General features: G+C 33.0%; 1 protein-coding gene across 1 annotated transcript; it reads left to right on the forward strand.

Moving 5' to 3' along the window:
• The first annotated feature begins 3,728 nt into the window (after positions 1-3,728).
• On the forward strand, positions 3,729-7,144 carry LOC134248299 (phospholipase A and acyltransferase 2-like). Its single transcript, XM_062730709.1, has 3 exons — positions 3,729-3,896; positions 4,199-4,328; positions 6,816-7,144. Exons 1-3 carry the CDS (start codon positions 3,826-3,828, stop codon positions 6,927-6,929), a joined length of 315 nt encoding a protein of 104 aa, XP_062586693.1. The 5' UTR covers positions 3,729-3,825; the 3' UTR covers positions 6,930-7,144.
• The last annotated feature ends 14,222 nt before the right edge of the window (positions 7,145-21,366 follow it).

Genomic DNA, 21,366 nt, shown 5'->3' on the forward strand with positions numbered 1-21,366 from the left:
AAAAAAAAAGATTGTTAGTAAACAGCTAACGAAAATACGGCCACTCTTGACAAAAAACAAAATGATGATGAAAGGTACTAATCAGCTTTTGGCTGAAACTAAAATCGAGATACCCTCATGGGGTGCGTTATGTAACTACTTACATGAAAAACTCTGTACAATGATTGGATAAAATTGTACAAAGAAGGCCCTGGTAGGTGCATTACAAAACATATTACATAAACAAAAACATGAGATAGGGGGTCACAATAAAATACCTAAACATACTTACATAAAATCCGTGATAAAATCGCATATTAAAAAATTGAGGTGCAATATGAAAACCATTTACCCTTCTGTATTCAATAATCCAGACGTGAAAAAAAGAACTAGATAGATTACATGATCAGTACGTACTGGTCCCTGCTGACTAAGCAGGTTACAACATTGTCTATATTTGAAAGGCTCATTATATAAATTGTATTTAGGAAGAACTTGGATTTAGATCTACAAGTGGTAATCCAACTTATACTCATAGTTCCCTTTTAAGGAGGAAATTCTTCATAATCTTATGTCAATTCTGAATATTTTTAATATCCAAAAGAACCAAAATGATTTTTGGTCCATGTACATATATATTGAATTCCGGAACTTCAAAAGAATTCTTGCAAAAAAAAGATACATGGCAGGGTTCCAGTCAATGTTCAACCAATGCCTTTTTATTTACTCCTCACTAACACATTTTCAGTAATGAAGGAGGAAAACTTCAAGAGTACTGCGCAACAATATATTCAAAAAGTGGTGTAAATCAGTTATGGGTACTTAAAAATTCCAAGGAACTTGTGGACAGTTTGAAGTAATTTAATTTCAATTGTATTCTCGTCTCTCATTGGTTGAATTCCAAAGAGGAACGCAAATTATTTTGTATAATTCGGTTTGGTATGGGGACACACGCCCTTGACGACCAGCTTAATCATCTTATCCATGCAATCCCCTCATTTCCATCTTATCCATGCAATCCCCTCATTTTCAGTCCTCGGAATCCATGGAAAATTCCAGATTTGATAAATGTACCTTTAACTTCAAACAATTACTCGATCTTAAATCGTGTTAACAAACATCATGGCTGCTAGATCTGTAAAGCCTTTAAGTGAATTAGTAGGGTGTTTTTCATTATTTATTGTAGTAGTACATAAGTCGTAGTAAGAAACTGAAAAATAAACAACACAGTCATAAGTACAATGTTACCAAAAAAAAAAAAACAGCACAATAAATGCAACTCGGGCAGACTAGTATATATTACTATGTGTTTCATTCTCTAAATGACTCAATAAAATATCTCTCTTAATACAAACTTGATTCTTATGACATTTTGTAAATAAACAATTTGAAAAACTTAATATGTAATGAAATTTACTGTTTTGACTAGATAATTCGAGTTGACAATATTTATAATCATTCGTACATGAATTATTCGACTGAATACGTGACATACAAAGACCATGTGCGCCCTAACCTTGACACATTAGCTACCGTAACTAAATTAAGACAAAAGTACCGAAACATTTTTTTCATAAAAATCTACACATACTACAAATGTATACATGTTCATCTTGCACAAGGTTTATAATTAATAATTAAGGCATGTAATAAACAAGAAAAACTTACTCTATGCGGGACTAAAACAGCCAAACATGACATAAGGGTTGCTGATTTGATGCGGGCACCATGTCGTATACAATACACAAACGGAAATAATGTGTAAAAACAAACAGATAACGGTTTCAATCCGGAAAGATAACTAAGGGGAACAACTCAATTTCATGTAACACTTCAAGATCTATGTATCAGTTATTACCTCCCCTAGCTTCCAATCACTTCCGTCACTACGGTTGTATTATTGTGCGGTTAATTTGAACGCATAAAAAGCAACACAATTTTTTACATCCAGAGTTGTTTCATTATTTTAAATTAAATTATAAGGAATGACTCTGATTCTTGGCCAAATTATCGAGCATAATCTGGTTTGGGTCAGTTCCCGCTATTTTATAATCCGCGAAGCGAAATATCACATTTAACTCCACATTTGAATATATCGACGACGTATTGTCAGTTAACGCGATTGTAATTTCCATTCCTACGTCGATACAATAAATACTGGTGAGCTTGAGAAAAAAAGATACCATAGAGTCTGACACATCTGTTTCATATTTTGATATTTTACTTGAAAAAGACACTAATGGTTATATAACAACCAAGCTTTATGATAAACGTGGTGACTTTAACTTTTCTCTTACTTATGGAGAAATATACCTTCATCACCTTATACGGAGTTTATATATCTCAGCTGATTCGATATACAAGAGCATGCTCTCAGTATGAACAATTTCCAAAACGAGGAAAATTATTGACAAACAAGTTGATGAAACAAGAATATCAGCAGTCTCTTTTAAAATCATTATTTTGTAAGTTGGCCGATACTATGGCCTTATCTATCAACAAATACATTTTATCATTGAGTCAAATGCTGACTGGCGTTTTTCACACTAATTGTAAGTCCATTATTTATAATTGAATTGACGACTGATTTTTCCCTTATTTCCTGATCATGACGAAAAGCACACGGCGGGTGTGGCCGGTCGGCAGAAGATGTTCAGTCTTGTATGGCACATGATCCCACCTCTAATGTTTTGGAGGTCCGTTTTTGCTCTGCTCCTATTTTGTATTTTATGGACTTTTGATCTTGAGTATTGTTCTTTATCTGCATATGTTTCACATATCAAATACAACATTCAACTATGTATAACTTTACTTAAAACGATTTATTACCAATTAATTTATCTTATCAATGACATGCATGGTCAAAGAACATGTAACATTTAAATACTTACAAATTCATGATACAAACAGTCTATTTTTATGTACCTTCCAGTTTCTATCTTTAAAGTATGAGTTTAAAACATGTAGTTGCTTTTCTGTATTGTACATGAAAAGGCTTCTTCAAAAAATTTTGCAAACAAATATGATCAACTAAGTATACAAAATGCATTTTGGTGATTTACATATATGAAATATAACTTTCTGCATAAAAACATCACACGTTGATATATCTAATATAAAACGTTTTGACTACTATGAAAGCAATTCAGCCCAATCTAGAGTGAACATTTTATTTTCATTTTTATACTCAAAAAATCGGATGATAGGGATTTTCATTCTCTACCATATTTCAATAACATACACTCAAATACAACTATTACTTTTTAAGGCACCTCAGTAAAGTCAGGTGACCCATTGCTATCTCTATTCCTCCATTGAAGTTCGTACATTTTAAACTTCTTCTCTGCAACCGCTTAAAGCTTAACCATTTACAACCAATTTTTGCGTCTATGAGTTAAGGGGGAAATTGTGAATTTTATGGACCCTGTCCCCCTGTATCATGATGGGGGTTGGGGCCAAAACCACTAAAAGTACTGTTATCTTTAAAAATCTTCTTCTTTTCTGCTGGACATCAAGCATTTAAACTGCTGACCTGATTGTAATCAATATTGAGTCCTCTACAAAAAGTGTGAAATTTATGGCCCCAGGGTCAGGAGTTTTAGTGTTTGGGTGGGGCTAAATGGATTAGATAGTAATAATGCACTATTTCCCAAAACATAATACATATCAAAATATTTATGCAATGCTTGAATGAATACGGCAAGCTAAACTGATATCACTACAAAAGTATTTTACAAAAATTCAACAGGAGATGGCTATGTAGTTCACCTCGGTGGGAATGACAATTATGGGATCAACTGGAACCCTAGTCACATTTCTTCAATTACTGGAAAAGCCATCGTAAAAATGGAACATTTCTTTACAGTGTGCAAGAATTCTAAGGCTACCATCAACAATAAAAAAGACAGGAAATTCAGGTTTTAAACACATTGACAAATTTTTTTTTATTATTTTATGTGTTAAAAATAATTTGCATGTACCAATCAAATTAATTTTGTTTTTCAAAGCAATAAATAATACATCTGCAGAGCAAATTTACTTCTGAAATCATTTTGTGTAAATGCTAAAAATCTGTTTATGTTACATTACATGTAATATTGATTTGGAAATATTTCTGATATATCTAGTAAATTTCTCCAGATGTGGGATTTAAAGAAACTTCAATTTTCTGCTTCGGTGTTATGCAATTACGAATAATAACTGAATATTTATTTTGTAGTCCACGCCAAATACAAGAAATAAAAACTGCAGCCTTTATTAACATCGGCAAAGAAGGATACAATTTGCTTACCCAAAATTGCGAACATTTTGCATCGTATTGTAGATACGGTGTGAATTGTTCTGACCAGGTATTTGCATACATTTATACATGTTTTTTAAAGAGATGAAAGATATTTTAATTACTTTTGTATTTGTAATTTATATAAGTTTTTATCAGTTTGAAACAAAACCAATGTCATCATAGAGATTATTTTAATCATTTTAACAACGTGTACAGTTGATATTTAATATATTTCTATATTAATAAAATCCCTATGTAGTACAGGTCATACATACAGTATACAAAGATAGTAACAGATCTTATTATAAAATAAAATGTAAAATGATCATTAAGAGGACATAAAATTAAAAAATGATATCTTCAAAAACAGTATAAGATTTAATGCAATATCTTTTATCTCTGGTATTATTGCATTACAATATCCGCAAAGCTTTATCTGTTATTTTGTTTTTAACCGAAACACATGAAATTTATATGTGCCGTCAACGGATATAATTATTCGCCACTTGAAAATGGCCGACAATATTTTCCACATCGCGCACCTTGATATTTAGGGGCTGTTTAAAAAAAAATGCCCATCTTACGGCAATACTTTGTTAAATTGCCTTTCATCTTCAATTCTTCATTAATTCTACCGGGAATTGTCTTATACGGGTCTCAATGTCGGAGGTTTGTACATTTTCCCAGGCAGTCTGGATTTCCGCCATTACCTGATCTTTTGTTGTTACAAATTCGGCACGGGTTTTCAATGTTCTTTTAATTTAATTTATGTTAATTTTAATCAAATCTTCTCGATAATATTTACTCCATGAACGGAAGCATTGTCGTCCATAAATACATACTTGTTATCTGAAAAATGTCTGGCTAAAACGGGCCAGTGTCTTTTGTCTAATATTTCAATATATTTTTTTTACTTTCTTACTTTTCGTCTTTTCGAGATATAAACTTTCTTATTTTTTCCAATCACTATCTGGCTTTCGCCACTGAACACCAATCTATTCCACTCACGATCAATAGTCCAATTTCTTCTCTCCTTGCACCACTTACAGGGAGCTTTTTTGTTGGCCTCACGAATAACGACTTTTTTCTTGGCAACTCTTCGTTTATATCCCAGCTCTTGGAATTTTTATTTTTATAGTTCTATATGGAGATAACGAACAGTATTCAATCTCAACGTCCATTAAACAATATACAAAATTAGAGCAGAGCAAACAGGGACCTCTGAAACATCAGAGGTGGGATCAGGTGCCTTGGAGGAGTGAGCATCCCCTGCCGACCGGTCACACCCGCCGTGTGCTCGTTGTCATGATCAGGAAATAACGGAAAAAATCCGTCGTCAATTCAGTGTATAAATAATGGACTAACAATTGGTATGAAAAACGTCAGTCAGCATTTGACTCAATGATAAATTGTATTCGCTGACAAGCTCATTGTATAGATCATTGAAATTACGAAATGATGACTTTAAACGATACTGCTGATATTTTTGTTTCATCAACTTGCTTGTCAATAATTTACCTCGTTTAAGAAATTGTTCATACGTAGAGCATGCTCTTGCGTAGCGAATCAACTAAGATATATATACTCCGTATGCAGGTGATGAAGGTATATTGCTGCATAAGTAAGGGAAGTTGACGATAGAAAAGTTAAAGTCATCACGTTTATCATATAGCTTGGTTGTTAGATTACCATTAGTGTCTTTTTCAAGTAAAATATCCAGGTATGAAGCAGAAGTGTCGGACTCTGTGGTATTTTTTATCTCAAGCTAACCAGCATATATCGTATCGACGTAGGAATGGAAATTATCATTATTAATTGACAATACGTCGTCGATATATCTAAATGTCGAGTTGAAGGCCACAGCAAGTGTTTTCTTCTTTTCATGCATAAGATTTTGCAAAAATTCTGCTTCATATGAATATTACAAAATCTATTATTGTTTTCCTCATTTATTATACCTGTGATGTCTTCATTAGTTCGTCGTCTGTTTTCTTTAACTACACGTGAAAGTTTGTTTTTATCTCCGTCTGTAAACACTTTCTTCCTCCCTCTTCCTCGTCGATTTTCTACCTGTCCCGTTTCATCAAACTTTATAACAATACTACGTATTGTTTACTTAGGGTTTTCTTATATTCTCGCCAATTCTGATGCATTTCTGTTGTATTATACGTTTCTTCAACCATTCTTCTGACGGACGCATCTAATTCTTTCCCCATCAAAACCATGTTATTTTTACATAAATTTTTCGATAAATAATAATGTAGTCGATAAAACTATTGTGTATACGTCATCAATTTTAGTATTAAAACACAAAGATAGAAAAAAAATTAAACAATTAAACATGTGAGAAACCGTGATGCTATTTGTGCGGAAGTGGGGAATAATTATGTCCCTGGACTGTACACAGATATGCAATTGCATAAAAATAAAGTGGACCAGGACCTAAGCGTACCCTTGCTTTATCCCTACCTCAATTTTTATATTCCATGCTGGCAGACTTCAACTTGTTCACATTTTCTAAAATTTTATTTAATATTAATAAAATCTTCTACAGGTCAGCAAATTCCTATTCATCACCGGCATTGTAGTGTTATTTCTTGTCCTGGGACTATTCCTCATCTGGTTTATTGTTAGAAGAAGAAAGAAGGGACAGAAGAAGACTAAATAGACATTGACATTTGTTTTTCTTTTTAAAGCTTATTTCATAAAGGTTTTGTCACTGTAAACCCCTAGCATAGGCATCGGTGACAGCAGTGGTTTCCCTATTATTTTTTTAAAATCAGGTTCATTCTTTAGGACAGACTGACAGAATGACAGAGAATTACACAGCATGACAGACTGACAGAGAATTACACACTGACTGATTGACAGAAAATGACAGAAAATGACAGACTAACAAAATGACAGGAAATGACAGAATGACAGAAAATGACAGAATGACAGACTGACAGAATGACACAGAATGACAGAGAATTACAGACTGACAAAATGACAGACTGACAGAATGAAAGAATGATATAGTATTACAGAAGGACAGACTTATAAGAATGAAAGAATGCACACTTCAATAATTGATTTAGAAATAATATATATAAAATTTGAATAAATCATCAATTTAGGATAATCCATACCATGATTGAACCTGCATGTACAACTGAAGCCACATCATGATTGAACTAGCATGTTTAGAAGAAACCACATCATAACTTTACTTGCATGGATGATATCACCCAAATTTTGTTTGAACGTGCTTTGATGTGAGCTTTTTTTTAATATTCCGTTGCCGTTTCCATATATCTTTTTTTTTTTTAATAATTGTATTTTCCAAATTTAATCATTAATATTCTAATCTATCTATTTTCTAAATTTTACTGGGTTTTTTGATAAATAAATTTTCATAAATTATCTTGCCTTGTCATTGGTCGCTTGCAAAAGTATCTTGTCAAGAATTATGCTGATTGTACACAAAAGTTTATTTCAAAAAGTATATTGAGTTTCTGAATAACAATTTGTATGTGAATTTGAAGACCAGGTCTTCCTATATTCGGTTAAAATTGCAAAGGTACAAATAAGGCCGTGTTATTTAAAAACTTTCAGTGCAACTATATGAAGGAGATTTTTTTTAAGAAATCATCTAATATATCAAATTCATAATTGTAATTTTCTAAGTATGCCCTTCGTATACTGGATTATGACAGTGCCTATGGTTTCCTGGACTTCTTTCTTCTTTCTGAAAAAAAAAAATATTTTTTCAAGTTTGGAAAATGAAGCAATTCAAATGTTTAAGATCTGACGAATATTGTTGGTGTGACAAAAAATGAAATCTCTGTTTATCTCCAAAACTCCTTTTCTCTTCATTACGTGTTGGTTCGGGTGATGTCGTAAAGAAAAATAAAGTTACATTAATGATTTCTGATTCAGGTTCCTTCCTCTGTAAAATATTTTTAATTTTCTGCAAAATTGAGTTTTTTAAACTAATCCAGAAATTCAACTGCTTCCGCAAAGGAATCTGAAGAACAAAACAACTACTATTGAACAAAATGGCATGTAAAACTTTGCATCTGTTCTTGCAATTCAGAACTTTCCTGTTTTGGTCAAGTGCGTCTTGGTCCAAATTTTTCTTGAGAAGCAATGAACCCAGGTCTTATTATGTGTTAGAGTATCAGACAAATATGAATAACTATCGCTGCAGATTGTAGCTCTCTGAAAATATATATACACTGAGTATTTATTGCACACAAAAAGTTGTGCTTAGTTCTGAACTAATTCTTTCAATTCTTTCCTTAAAACCAAAAAAAAAAAGATATTTTTTTTTATATTCCTTACTCCGAGATGAAGTACTCTCGTATTTCATATCTGCAATGTTGGACTGAATTATCTTGCAAACCAAAACGGCAGTATATATAGACAAAATTTTTTATCACGATTTCAGGTCAGGACGGCTTTTAACAACAATTATAAAGAATGTTTTGTTGTGGAAACAGTATAAGAAAATGTTAGGAATTCCTGGTCAGTAATATTTTGAGATGAAGTTTAAAAATGTGGAGAAATAAATCGAGAAAACAGCGCACTTTTTTGTGCGCAATAATCATACAGTTTTTACAATGTGTGGCACTGAAGCTTTCCGGTCTGTCAATATATTTTTTTCGGAGAGCTACAGATCTGCAGCTAGGATAACTACGCCTAAAAATTCTTAAAAGTAATTGTTTTGATATTCTTACACGCTATCATTTCATTCTTTGGTCAAAACAGGATAACCATTGTGTACCTAGCTTTTTCAGAGCCTTTCTCTAAAATAATGTGAACTACCCACAAAAATATGCCTATTAAATTTGCTATGCGATTTAATCTCAATCAAACATCATCAGTGAATATTTGTTGAATTTTGCAAAACGTTACACACATTGTTGCAAGTCCTAGTCGCCAAGTACAGTACCAATATTTGATGCCCATTATTTTCTTTTTGGTCGTTGAAATTCCCCCTGCTCATGTGTCTATAAAACAAATACGTGTTGCTGTAAATATTACTTATTTCCGTGAATATTTCCTTGGGATTCTTTCCAGCTTTTACAGTATCTTTTACGAAGCTTTGAATTTCAGTCATGTTTACGTCCTCAGTAGTCAAAAAATTGAGACGAAAGAGAACTCTTCTTTCCATAAAATGTTTTGTAGGCCTTGATACCCTGACCTGAACCTCTCTTGCTAAAATGACCCAAAACTGCTCAGAAGGAGTGACCAATTGACGCCAAATTGAAAGGTCTGTATCTCTCTTAGTTTTCAAGCAATTTTCAAAGTCTTGGTGTCATTAAAAAGCTATTGGAAAGTTCTGTCCACTATCCGAAGATGGTTGTTAAAGGTAAAAAACGGCAAAAATTGCGTTGGCTGAAAGATGTCTGTGTAAGCTGCGTGGGCACACCTAGGCAATATTTGCTCTAGAAAGCCTAAAAAATTGATTAATCGTTCTGACTATTAGTGCATTACATAGACTTTGTCCAGAACTTTCTGACAAGCTCGAGAACTTGAAAGTCCATAACGCAATAAAGATTGTCTGCCGTTTGCAAGGCTTTTAAGAAAATCGCTTGTTATTCAACTTTGTGCTCTCTGAAATGACAATATCATGATATCAGCATAAAGAGAATTTCAAGACGACACCAGGAAGGTTGACATCGGAGCAGTCAGTCAAAAAGTATGAGCAAAAAACGAAAAATAAGTGTTTGCAGGGGTTAAAGACAGGGATTGGTGTTAGGGTTCAAGTTAAAGACTACACCTTGTTTTTCTACAATTATACATCGACCATTGCTTCCAACTTTTCAATTACAAAAACACTTTACATGGCCTGGATACCGAGTATCTGAAACATAATCCTCCATCGTGTTCATGTTCTTTTTTGCCCTATTACTATAATCCTGCTGGACACGTTATTACAGGTGACGTAAATATAGTTAATAATGAGGACCTTAAATCACTTATTTTAAATGGTTCTAAATATAGAGAACCCTGATCCTTCAACAGGCGTCGGAATTTCAAAAAAATTATGGATTCTGTTGAAAATTACGCATAGATAAATGACATGATCAGTACGTACTGGTCCCAGCCTACAAAGTAGGTAGCAACATTGTCTTCGTTTGTAAGGCTCATTATATAAATTGTATTTTAGAAGAACTTGGATTTAATTCTACAAATGGTAATCCTATTTACACTCATACTACCCTTTCTAATTATAAAGAAGAAGGATATGGAGATAACGAACAGCTTTCAGTCTCAAAGTCCATAAAACAATACAAAATAAGAGCGGAGCAAACACGGACCTTCGAAACATCAGAGGTGGGATCAGGTGCCACGGAGGAGTGAACATCCCCTGCCGACCGGTCACACCAGCCATGTGCTCCTTGTCATGATAAGGAAATAACGGAAAAAATCCGTCGTCAATTCAGTGTATAAATAATGGACTAACAATTGGAATGAAAAACGTCAGTCAGCATTTGACTTAATGATAAATTGTATTTGCTGACAAGGTCATTGTATCGACCATTGAACACGAAATGAGTACTTTAAACGAGACTGCTGATATTCTTCACTACTGTCAGTATCTTAGTGAGGAGTAACGAAAGAGGCTTGGTTGAACATTTACTGGAGTCTGCAATGTATCTTTGTTTGTAAGGATTCTTATGAAGTTTTGGAATCTTATATATATAAGGTAGCTCAGATTCATTTTTGCTCTGTGGAATATTAAAAGTATTCAAAACTGACAGGTGATTTTGAAGAATTTCTTCCTTAGAAAGGAAAGTATGAGTATAAGTAGGATTACCTCTTGTAGAATTAAATCCAAGTTCTTCTAGAATGAAATTTATACAATGAGCCTTACAAAAGAAGACAATGTTGTTACCTGCTTTGTCGGTATATACTGATCGTGTAATCTATCTAATTTTTTTCACTTCTGGTTTATTGAACACAGAAGGATAGATGGTTTTCATATTGCCCCTCAATCTTTTAAAACGTGACTTTTAAATGGATCTGATACATTTAATCCATTCTGACAAGGTGTCAACGTCTTCTTTTTCATATCTTGGCCCATCGTCTAGCGTAATTTTCAACAGAATCCATAATATTTTTGAAATTCCGACGCCTGTTGAAGGATCAGGGTTCTCTATATTTAGAACCATGTAAAATAAGTGATTTAAGGTCCTCATTCTAACTATATTTACGTCACCTGTAATGACGTGTCCAGCAGGACTATAGTAATAGGGCAAAGAAGAACATGAACACGATGGAGGATTATGTTTCAGATACTCGGTATCCAGGCCATGTAAAGTTTTTCATGTAATTGAAAAGTTTGGAAGCAATGGTCGATGAATATTTGTAGGAAATACAAGGTGTATGCTTTAGTTAACTAGAAATATGGTGGAATACAAGACTAGACCCTTTTGTGATTAAGAATATTACTTACATTAACTGCGTCAATTCCCTTATTGGCATATTGAAGTTTAAGGAAAAGACGGATTGTTTTAGCTGCGTGTATGATGTATTGGTTTTATACCAAAACCAAAAAACAATAACCTTGTCAGCCACCACATTCTATCATTAATTCAAATGCTGACTGACGTTTTTCATTCCAATTGTTAGTCTACTATTTATATACTGAATTGACGACAGATTATTTCTGTCATTTCCTGATCATGACAAGGAGCACATGGCGGGTGTGACCGGTTGGCAGGGGATACTAACACCTCCATGGCACTTGATCCCACCTCTGATGTATCATGGGTCCTTGTTTGCTCTGCACTAATTTTGTATTGTTTTATGGACTTTGAGACTGAATACTGTTCGTTATCTCCATATCCTTCTTCAAAATCATATGTCAGTTTTAACTACTTTTAATATTCAACAGAGCCAAAATGAATTTGAACTACCCTATATACCAGTATATTGGATTCCAAAACTTCATAATAATCCTTCCAAACAAAGATACATTGCGGGTTCCAGTAAATGTTCAACCAAGCCTCTTTCCTTTTTCCTCACTAAGATATTGACAGTAGTGAAGGAAAAACTTCAAGAGAACAGTGCAACAATATATTCAAGAAGTGGCGTGAATCAGATGTGGGTACTAAAAAATTCCGAAGAACGTTTGGACAATTTGAAATCACAAGATTTTACCAAAATCAACAGCTTAAAAACTTACAACTTTTCAACTTAATACACAACAATTCCCAATCCTGGCTTTTTGACAGCTGCTTCTTCAATAAAAATGGAACTCATAAATTTACTTACCTGGTCATTGGTTATTTGCAAAATTATTTTGTTAAAAAGATTCTGATTGTACACATAAAAACTCTGAAATTGACATTAAGAAGTTGCTTGAGTTTCTTATTGACAATATCTATGTGGTTTTTGGAGACCAGGTCTTCCAACAATCTATTGGAATTCCCATGGCAGCTAATTGGGCTCCGTTATAAGCAGACCTATTTCTGTATTCATATGAAGCAGAACTTATGCAAAATCGAATGCGTGAACAGTAGAAAACAGTTGCTGTGGCCTTCAACTCGACATTCAGATATATGGACGACGTATTGTCAATTAACAATGGTAATATCCATTCCTACGTCGATACGAAATATCCTGGAGAACTTGAGATAAAAAATACCACATCTGTGTCATACTTGGATATTTTACTTGAAAAGGACGTTAATGGTAACCTAGCAACCAAGTTATTTTATAAACGTGACGACTTTAACGTTTCTATCGTCAGGGTTACTTACTTATGCAGCAGTATACCTTCATCACCTGCATACGGAGTTTCTATATATCAGTTGATTCGATACGCAAGAGCATGCTCTACGAATGAACAAGTTCTAAAACGATGTAAATTATTGGCAAGCAAGTTGATGAAACAAGAATATCAGCAGTCTCGTTTTAAGTTATCATTTCGTAATTTCTATGATCTATACAATTAGCTTGTCAGCAAATACAATTTATCATTGAGTCAAACGCTGACTGACGTTTTTCATACCAATTGTTACTCCATTATCTATACACTGAATTGACGACGATTTTTACCGTTATTTCAAGATGATGACAATAAGCACACGACGGGTGTGACAGGTCAGCAGAGGATGCTCACTCCTCCATGGCACCTGATTCCACCTCCAATGTTTCGGAGGTCCGTGTTTGCTCTGCTCCTATTTTGTATTGTTTTATGGACTTTGATATTGAATACTGTACGTTATCTCCATATTATTCATTGTAATTTTGGAGCAGGAAGATTTATTCGTGATTCTCCTTTAAAATGACCACATTTCCGACGGAATCCAAAGACAAATAAACTAGGAGTGTATGGATTCGGAATATAAATCGCCAAAATCAAAATGGTGCAATTCAAGACCAAATAATGACCCTAGAATTTGCTCCAGTCATTTTTTTGGATGGGTAACCTGCACCTGGTAATCCATACCCAACAATTAATATGGGACACAAAGAAAAGGTTACCATGGGAAGACAGGCACCAAAAGAAAGATCTGCGGAGGTTCCTACCAAGAAAAGAAAGTCAACATCCAACTCTGACATACTTAGTGACTCTGATGTGACAAACAATGTTAATCATCATTTGATTGACCATGACTATTTAGAGTTCTGTGACACATGTATTTACAATGTAGGAGAAATAAGAAAACTAAAAGATCATGTATGGATAATGTAACGGAGCAGAGCAAGAATCAGGACAAGGTGCTTCAACTCTCTACCAAATTTTATTAAGTCACATATAGTCATCAAAAACAACAGTGATCGTATAGTTTTTAAATAAAGTTAGAAGAATAAAAATTAAAGTCTTTTCAATGTTAACAGTTCGGAATTAAAAATTAAAGTCTTTTCAAAGTTAAAATTCGGAATTGCCGTTAACTTATCCCAAGTGTCCAGACCAGATCAGGGGAGGAATAACGGGGGTCCAGTAACTCTCGTGGTATTTCAGAAGCCGTCTCTCTGGGCTCTCCCTGTTCCTCCCTTTTATACCGAAAATTTTTATTTACTTTTCGGGCCATTTGTCTGAAGAAAGCCAAAAATAGTTTTGTTTATTTGCTATTTCCCTTTGCAGCAGATGGAGAGTCAATTTCAATGTCCACTCCAATGTTTGTACTAAATACTTCGAGATTGTCTCTTTTTAGTTGGAGTTTATTATTCTCATCCATAAATGTTATGCCCATCTGTTCCCCTCTTGTTTCCTTACCAGTAAGTGTTTAAACTCCTCCAAGAATTATGCAAGAAAGTCATTTTGCAATAGTCCCCGATTTGACCGACTATCATCTAATATTTTACTATACAATGTACAGTATTGACCTATAAATTGATTCAAGAAAAACACACAATATTTATAATTACATCTAAAAGTATACAACATAAATATTATTTATGATAAGGAATCTGCAGACACCTTAGACAAGCCTAGGGATTATTATGCCCTATAAACACTTGCTTGTCTTATTTAATTAAAGCACTAATACTCGGCTGTAGATATCAAAGAAATTAATCACGGCTGTGGATATCAATTGTGTTACAATAATAACCTCTAAACATACGATTTTATTCAAAATCTTTAAAATTTTATTTAAAATCATGCTGAAGAGAAATTTTTATTGTTGTTGAATTTTTGTTTATTTGTGATTTTATTTATAATAGAATCATAGATGAGTATCGGAAAAAGGAGTAATATATATTATTTTTATTGCTCTTAGTAATAAGTATACATAATACATAATGTCACATAAATACAAGGAAAAACAGTAAATGTATGTTTCCTTTTCGTACTCTCTTCCAAAGTGATAAATTTGTGATTCTATCGGTTATATACAAGTACATATGTTTCCTGTTGCAAAACATATTAAAAATGTCTTGAACATTTCTTATTCCCACCCCAATATACCACTGAATAGAAAAAAAATATTTATTTTCCTCAAAGTGATCAAAGTAATAAAACAAAATTTAATGTTTCTAGACTAAGTACTTGTACAAAATCTTGTTAAATAAGTGCCATTAATCTGCTTTTTTTCTCGTGGGGATCCGGGTTAGAATAGGTCCTCAGTACCCCCTTGCTTGTCGTAAAAGGCGACTAAATGGGGCGGTCCTTCGGATGAGACCGTATAAACCGAGGCCCCGTTTCACAGCAGGTGTGGCACAATAAAATCCCTCCTTGCTCAAAGGCCATAAGTGCCGAGCATAGGCCAAAATTTGCAGCCCTTCACCGGCAATGGTGACGTCTCCATATCAGTGAAATATTCTGGAGAGGGACGTTAAACAGTATACAATCAATCAATATGCCTTTTTATAAAAGAAGTACATGAAATCTGCAACATTTCCTTTAACACTGTATAAAATCTATGATGTTTTGATAGTGCTTTTGAGCACCTCCTATTCTACATTATAATTCGTAGGATATTTGCCTTTCCCATAACAATGATTTCCCTTTAAACTCATGCTGTGGGCTGGTATGATACTATGAGCTAAATTCTCAAACTTATTTCTGAACTTTTCAGAGATTTATAAAATTTAATATGGTTCAGAAAAATATAAATTTTGCTGAAATTTTCACTTCTGTTGTATTAAATGTTTACGATTTAATTTAAAGAATTATGATAATCTACTTAATCTACGGATTTTTTCGTTATCTTCTTTAGACAGGGACCACAGAGTGTAATCTATCTATATGGAATGATTACTACCCGATGGCACCTGATCTTACCTCTGGTGTTTTTGCGGTCGGCTTCTGCTCTTCTCACCTCCTGTGTTTCAATTCACATTTGTGCTGGAAATTTGTTCATTATCTTCTTATTTCACTCTAACAATAATTTATAATTTTTCAAGAATATATGACTTTATTTCTTTAAAATAAAACTTACAGTGTAATCAAATATCATCCCAGTTCCTCTAGTATTGATTTTTGCTCCGGAGAATCGAGGATAGGTTTTTGCGACAAAGCCTATTTCTCCGGCACAATCACTTGTTTGTCCAAAAGGAAGACTAAAATTCCCTGTTCGAACTGTGAACGTATAATCTGTTCCATTCACCGACATATCCTATAGGTATAAATATATACAGGAGACATACGTACCACAAGAAATATCAAATTAAATAAGTGCGCCAGAATCATCAGAAAATATTGCAAGAGCACAGATTATACTGCCGTAATAAGCATTTTTGTTATTACTATACGAAATACTTATATACGAGGTATATTCTGAAAGATAAAGGAAATGCACAGTTTCCGAATTTAGAGAGAGAGGGAGAGAGATTTCATAAATTGCAGTAGAAATGGTAATTTTTTAAAAAAATATCTCTTCAATTTAACGTAACTGAGCTTTCATGATGAACTCCGTTGTATGAAAAATTATTTGATGCCCAGTTAAGGTGGAATATCCCTCTGATAAGAGAGATAATTCTTCTGATAAGAGAGATAACTTTTTGCAGACATTTTGTCATGAAATACAGTGAATTGTCATGCAATTTTTTTTTCAAATTTAATTCATAAGGAACATTTTATAGTCAACTCAATCAAACCTGTTCTATCGTACAGATGTTGATTTCTAGTTTGTATTGCTAGTATATTTATTAATTATTTTTAATAGTTTATCTAAAACATTTATACTCAGTTTCTTTAAACGGTGTAAATTGAGAAAATTTTATCTCTTAACGTATGTCTTTTAATTGTACAGAAATTTCAGACGCAGAATTTTTTAAAAACATTTAATTAATAATTTGTTTCATAAAAAATATTATCAAGGGCGATAATGGAACGATAACTATTGTTTCTGAATGCGTGTTATTTTACATGCACAGAAAACAATTTGATTTTCTGGTTAAAAAAGCAAAGCTTTAGTATGTTTTCTAATGGGAATTAGATAGGTATGAGAGTAAATATTATATTTATATGTACCTAATATTTCTAATTCAATAGTGAGATAAAAAATAATTAATCTTTCTATCTACCATATCAAATTTTCTTCACATCATGATTTGACATATTATTCATTTCTTAAAAAGAAAACAACGCTTCATACTTCAAACTATTTTCCATTTGAGTTTAATGATACAGGTGTTGCTGTAAAATCAATGTTTGGAATTTAAAAAAAAAATAGAAATTTGGAGCAGAGGGATATTGCCCCTTAAACAGCAGTTGAACTTAAGGTGAAATATCCTTCTGCTCCAAATTTACAATAGGCAATCCTCGCCTGACTCCGCTTTGCTCAATTCAAACATCGGATATGGTAAATGGGGGGAATACATCCTTACATTTCTCCGCCGGAAACTGCCTTATAACTCATTTTATATTTCGCTCTGTATAATGTTCTTCGAAAATCTTTCTGAAATTCTTAATCGTAAACAGGTTTTGATTATAACCTCATGTTAATAGGCTTTGAAAGCAAGAAAAAACTGTTGAGTGTGGCACAAAATAAATTCGATTTCAAATGTATGATATTGGAAAGAAATTCAAATAATATTACATTATTGAATTAGCAAGATGGTAGATCACCGTTGACGTCCGAGGTTATGTGCGCGGTGAAGTCTCATGTAGTGAAGTGTGTTGCGAAGCATGTACATGTACGAGCCTAGATCCGTTGCGTTATGGTTTTACACATATGTCTTTGACCAAAACGCTACATATCCCGTTTTGCAAAAAAGGTGCAATTAACGGCGCAATATTTTTTGCACTCTTTTTTGGTAGAATTTTTCTACTTTCCAGCATCAGTCAATTAAGTTCCTTTCAACACCCTATTTCTAGGCACATTATTTAATTAATCTGTATACTAGTATTTTATCCATCTCCCAACCTTTTATAGTTGTCTCTACAAGTGATAAACTCGCTTGATTAAAATCACTTGTAAGATTACTGCAAATTCACTTCAAGCGAGTTTATTGCTTGTAGAGACAGCTATTAATGAATGGGAGGTAGATAAGATATACATATTGCGTACAGAATGTCAAGAATTAGGTTGTGAAAGTTACTTGATTAACCAATACTAAAAGGTGGAGAAAGTCTCCCAAAAGTGCGCAAAAAATAAGATATCCCTGTCTTTTTTCGGATGAGATATTAGAAAAAAAATGTTCCAGTCATCAGCAAATTGAAACATATTCAAAATTAATCAGTCATCAGTCGTACTAAATATAGATTAAACATTTATTTAAAAAAAATATCAAACGGTAGTTTTAGCATGATCAATAAAAAATACGGGGGCTGTTCAATTAAGGAATGTTTTTAAGTTTTGTGTGAGTTATTGAAGCTAGCGCTTCATGAAAAATATGCCTACGTGCAAGTCTGTGTGATTCACACTCCAATAATTCACACTAAACTGAAAAACATTCCTTATATTTACATTTTACCTGTTTGGAAGCAACTAAAATATACTCAATATTTGAATTTCTCGCTGATTTTTACTAACGTCGCTACAGCCTCATAGTGACGACACGTTTACGCACGTTTCTCCATGTATATTTCTACACGTGAGTATACACAGAAATGACTTTCAAATCAATTTCACAGTTGGCTTAGTAGAAAAACACAGCAAATGTAAATATTAGATAAAATCCTCGATGCTTGGAAAGAAAAAAAAAACGCTTTTCAATGATGTAGTCTTAATGATTTTACGTAAAATTCTTTTAAAATGTTTTTAAACATTTTTAACTAATGCCTGATTGTTTTTATAACTCATTTTTGAGTATGACCCTTCGTATACTTGAAAATGGCAGATCCCATGATTTCAATGACTTGATACTTCTTTCTGAAAAGATTTTTTTCAAGTTTGGAAAATGAAACAAGTCACAAGGTGAAAGATCTGGCGAATATTGTTGGTGTGACAAAACATTAACTTTCTGTTTATCCCCAAAGCTCCTTCACTTTTAAGGACATGCTGTTTTGGATAGTGTCATGAAGAAATTTAATGTAGCGGATTCCTGATTTTGGTTCCTCCCTCTCATAAACCTTTCGATTTTTGCAAAGAGTTTGCTTTCTAGACTCCTTCAGAATTTAAAATGCATCCATGAGTATGAATTTGAACAACAAGACCAGTAATATTTAAGAAAATGGCATATAAATCTGTCTTTGTGCTTCTGTAATTCTTTCCTCTTCTCAGACCTTTTCTGTTTTTGTCAGGTATATCTTATTGTAAATTTTGTTTCGAGGGTTTTAAGCAATAGATACAAGTTTCATTATCTATTTGAATTTCAGACAAATGTTAATAAGTCAATTTCTTATGTTTTAAAATAATTGTTTAGATATTCTTACACGCTGTCATTTTCAATATTTTTTTTTTTCAAAACATAGGGTGACCTTTGAATACTTAGCTTTCACTGTTAAATGTTTCTTAATGATGTCTATCAAATTCATCTATATTCACTAAAACTATCTTCAAGTCAATCATACATAATCAGTGATTATTTGTTGAATATTGGCAAACAGTACATTGGTTGTTACAATTTCTTGTCGCCAAGGTCGGTGCCCTTTTTTGATGCTCGTTATATTATGTTTGTTCATTGAAATCCACCTGCATATGTGTCTATAAAACAGACATTGGTTGCTGTAAATTTGATTATTTCTTTGGATTCTTAACCAGTTTTTCAGCAGCCTTGATGAAGCGCTTAATTTCATTCTATAGTTTTTTTTATTCTTTACCTTTCATTTTTAATGCAGTGTCTCGAATAGCCCTTTTTCTCTAGCTTTTCACAATGAAACTATGTGATTAAAAGTGGTTACATGAACTGTTACAAATTCATTAAAGATCCAATAATGAGAGAAATTCAAGCTTAATGTCATATGATATCTATGTTGTATGTCATAGAGTTATTAGTCTTAGAGGACATTATGTATTGAGCAGCCTTCGTAATTAAAATAATGGACTTTTGAGTCTGATTACCGTTAGTTATCTCCATACATGTATATTTCATTAACTAATTTGAACAGCATGGAACCTCCTTTTAATCTTACATGTTCAAATGTAATTGTTTTAAGGGCTGTGGATGGAAAAGGTTGTTTCATGAAAAAAGCATTGGAATATAACAATAAAATTTTAATTTAAAACTCATTAATTTTTCAAGTTAATTAATTTCACCAGAATCGACTGTTTTAACCAACCTATTAATTGTACAAATAACCAAAGAAATTATTCATATAAATAGTGAAAAGTTAAGTATTATCATTTGTATTCAAAAACAAAATTTTATGCACTTATAACATACATCAGTAAAATGCACAAATAAATCCTTCCGCATGGTTCGGACCTACAATTTCCCGTCTCTAGCGCTCAAATTAAGTTCAAGATGTTTGGAATTTTGCATGCTCTTTCGAAAAAACCATTTTCCTCGGATGAGACCTTAAACACTGACGTCCCGTATTTAACACGCGTAGTTGCTGGCACAAAAAAGATCCGTCATTGCTAAATGATCGTCAATGTCGAGCAGAGGTAAAAATAGGCAGCTCTCCATCGGCAAGTGGTGGCGACTCTATACAAGTAAAATTTCTCAAGAGATACATTAAACAACAAATAAATAAAAGGAGCATTGACAAAAAATAGGTTTTTATCATTGTATAGTTTCTTTGAAGTTATCTTGTCTTTAATGTTTGTATACATTATTGCCAAAAATACCCCCTCCCCCTTCAAAAAAAAAAAATCATAAATCACCTAAAATTAAAATTCCCTTAAAACATTATGTATGATAAATTAAGACTTTCAAAACTAAACTTTTTACTTTTAAATTTTTAAAGAAAAATTTGTTTTTTTTTTAATGTTAAAACTTGGAAGCATAACATTAAAAAAAATGTTTCAAGTTTATATACAAGAAAAAAAAACCACAATTCAAAAGTAGTGTCGATTCGTCTCCGATGTACATTTTAGCTCACCTGAGCCGAAGGCTCAAGTGAGCTTTTCTGATCAAAATTTGTCCGTTGTCTGTCGTTGTTGTCGTTGTCGGCGTAAACTTTTCACATTTTCAGCTTGAACTCCTCAATGACCACTGGGCCAATTTCAACCAAACTTACCACAAAGTATTCTTGGATGAAGGGGATTCAAGTTTTTTAAATGAAGAACCAAGACCTCTTCCAAGGGGAGATAATTATGAATAAATGAAAA

This window comes from Saccostrea cucullata, unplaced genomic scaffold (assembly GCF_032062105.1).
Source record: "Saccostrea cucullata isolate Sc308-1 unplaced genomic scaffold, CSIRO_AGI_Scuc_v1 ctg5013, whole genome shotgun sequence".
NCBI lineage: Eukaryota > Metazoa > Mollusca > Bivalvia > Ostreida > Ostreidae > Saccostrea > Saccostrea cuccullata.

Coding starts and splice junctions, on each gene's coding strand:
- LOC134248299 (XM_062730709.1), top strand. CDS start 3,826: ATGGAACATTTCTTTACAGTGTGCAAGAATTCTAAGGCTACCATCAAC. Junction 3,897..4,198: donor AAAAAAGACAGGAAATTCAG/GTTTTAAACACA, acceptor TTTATTTTGTAG/TCCACGCCAAATACAAGAAA. Junction 4,329..6,815: donor GTGTGAATTGTTCTGACCAG/GTATTTGCATAC, acceptor AATCTTCTACAG/GTCAGCAAATTCCTATTCAT.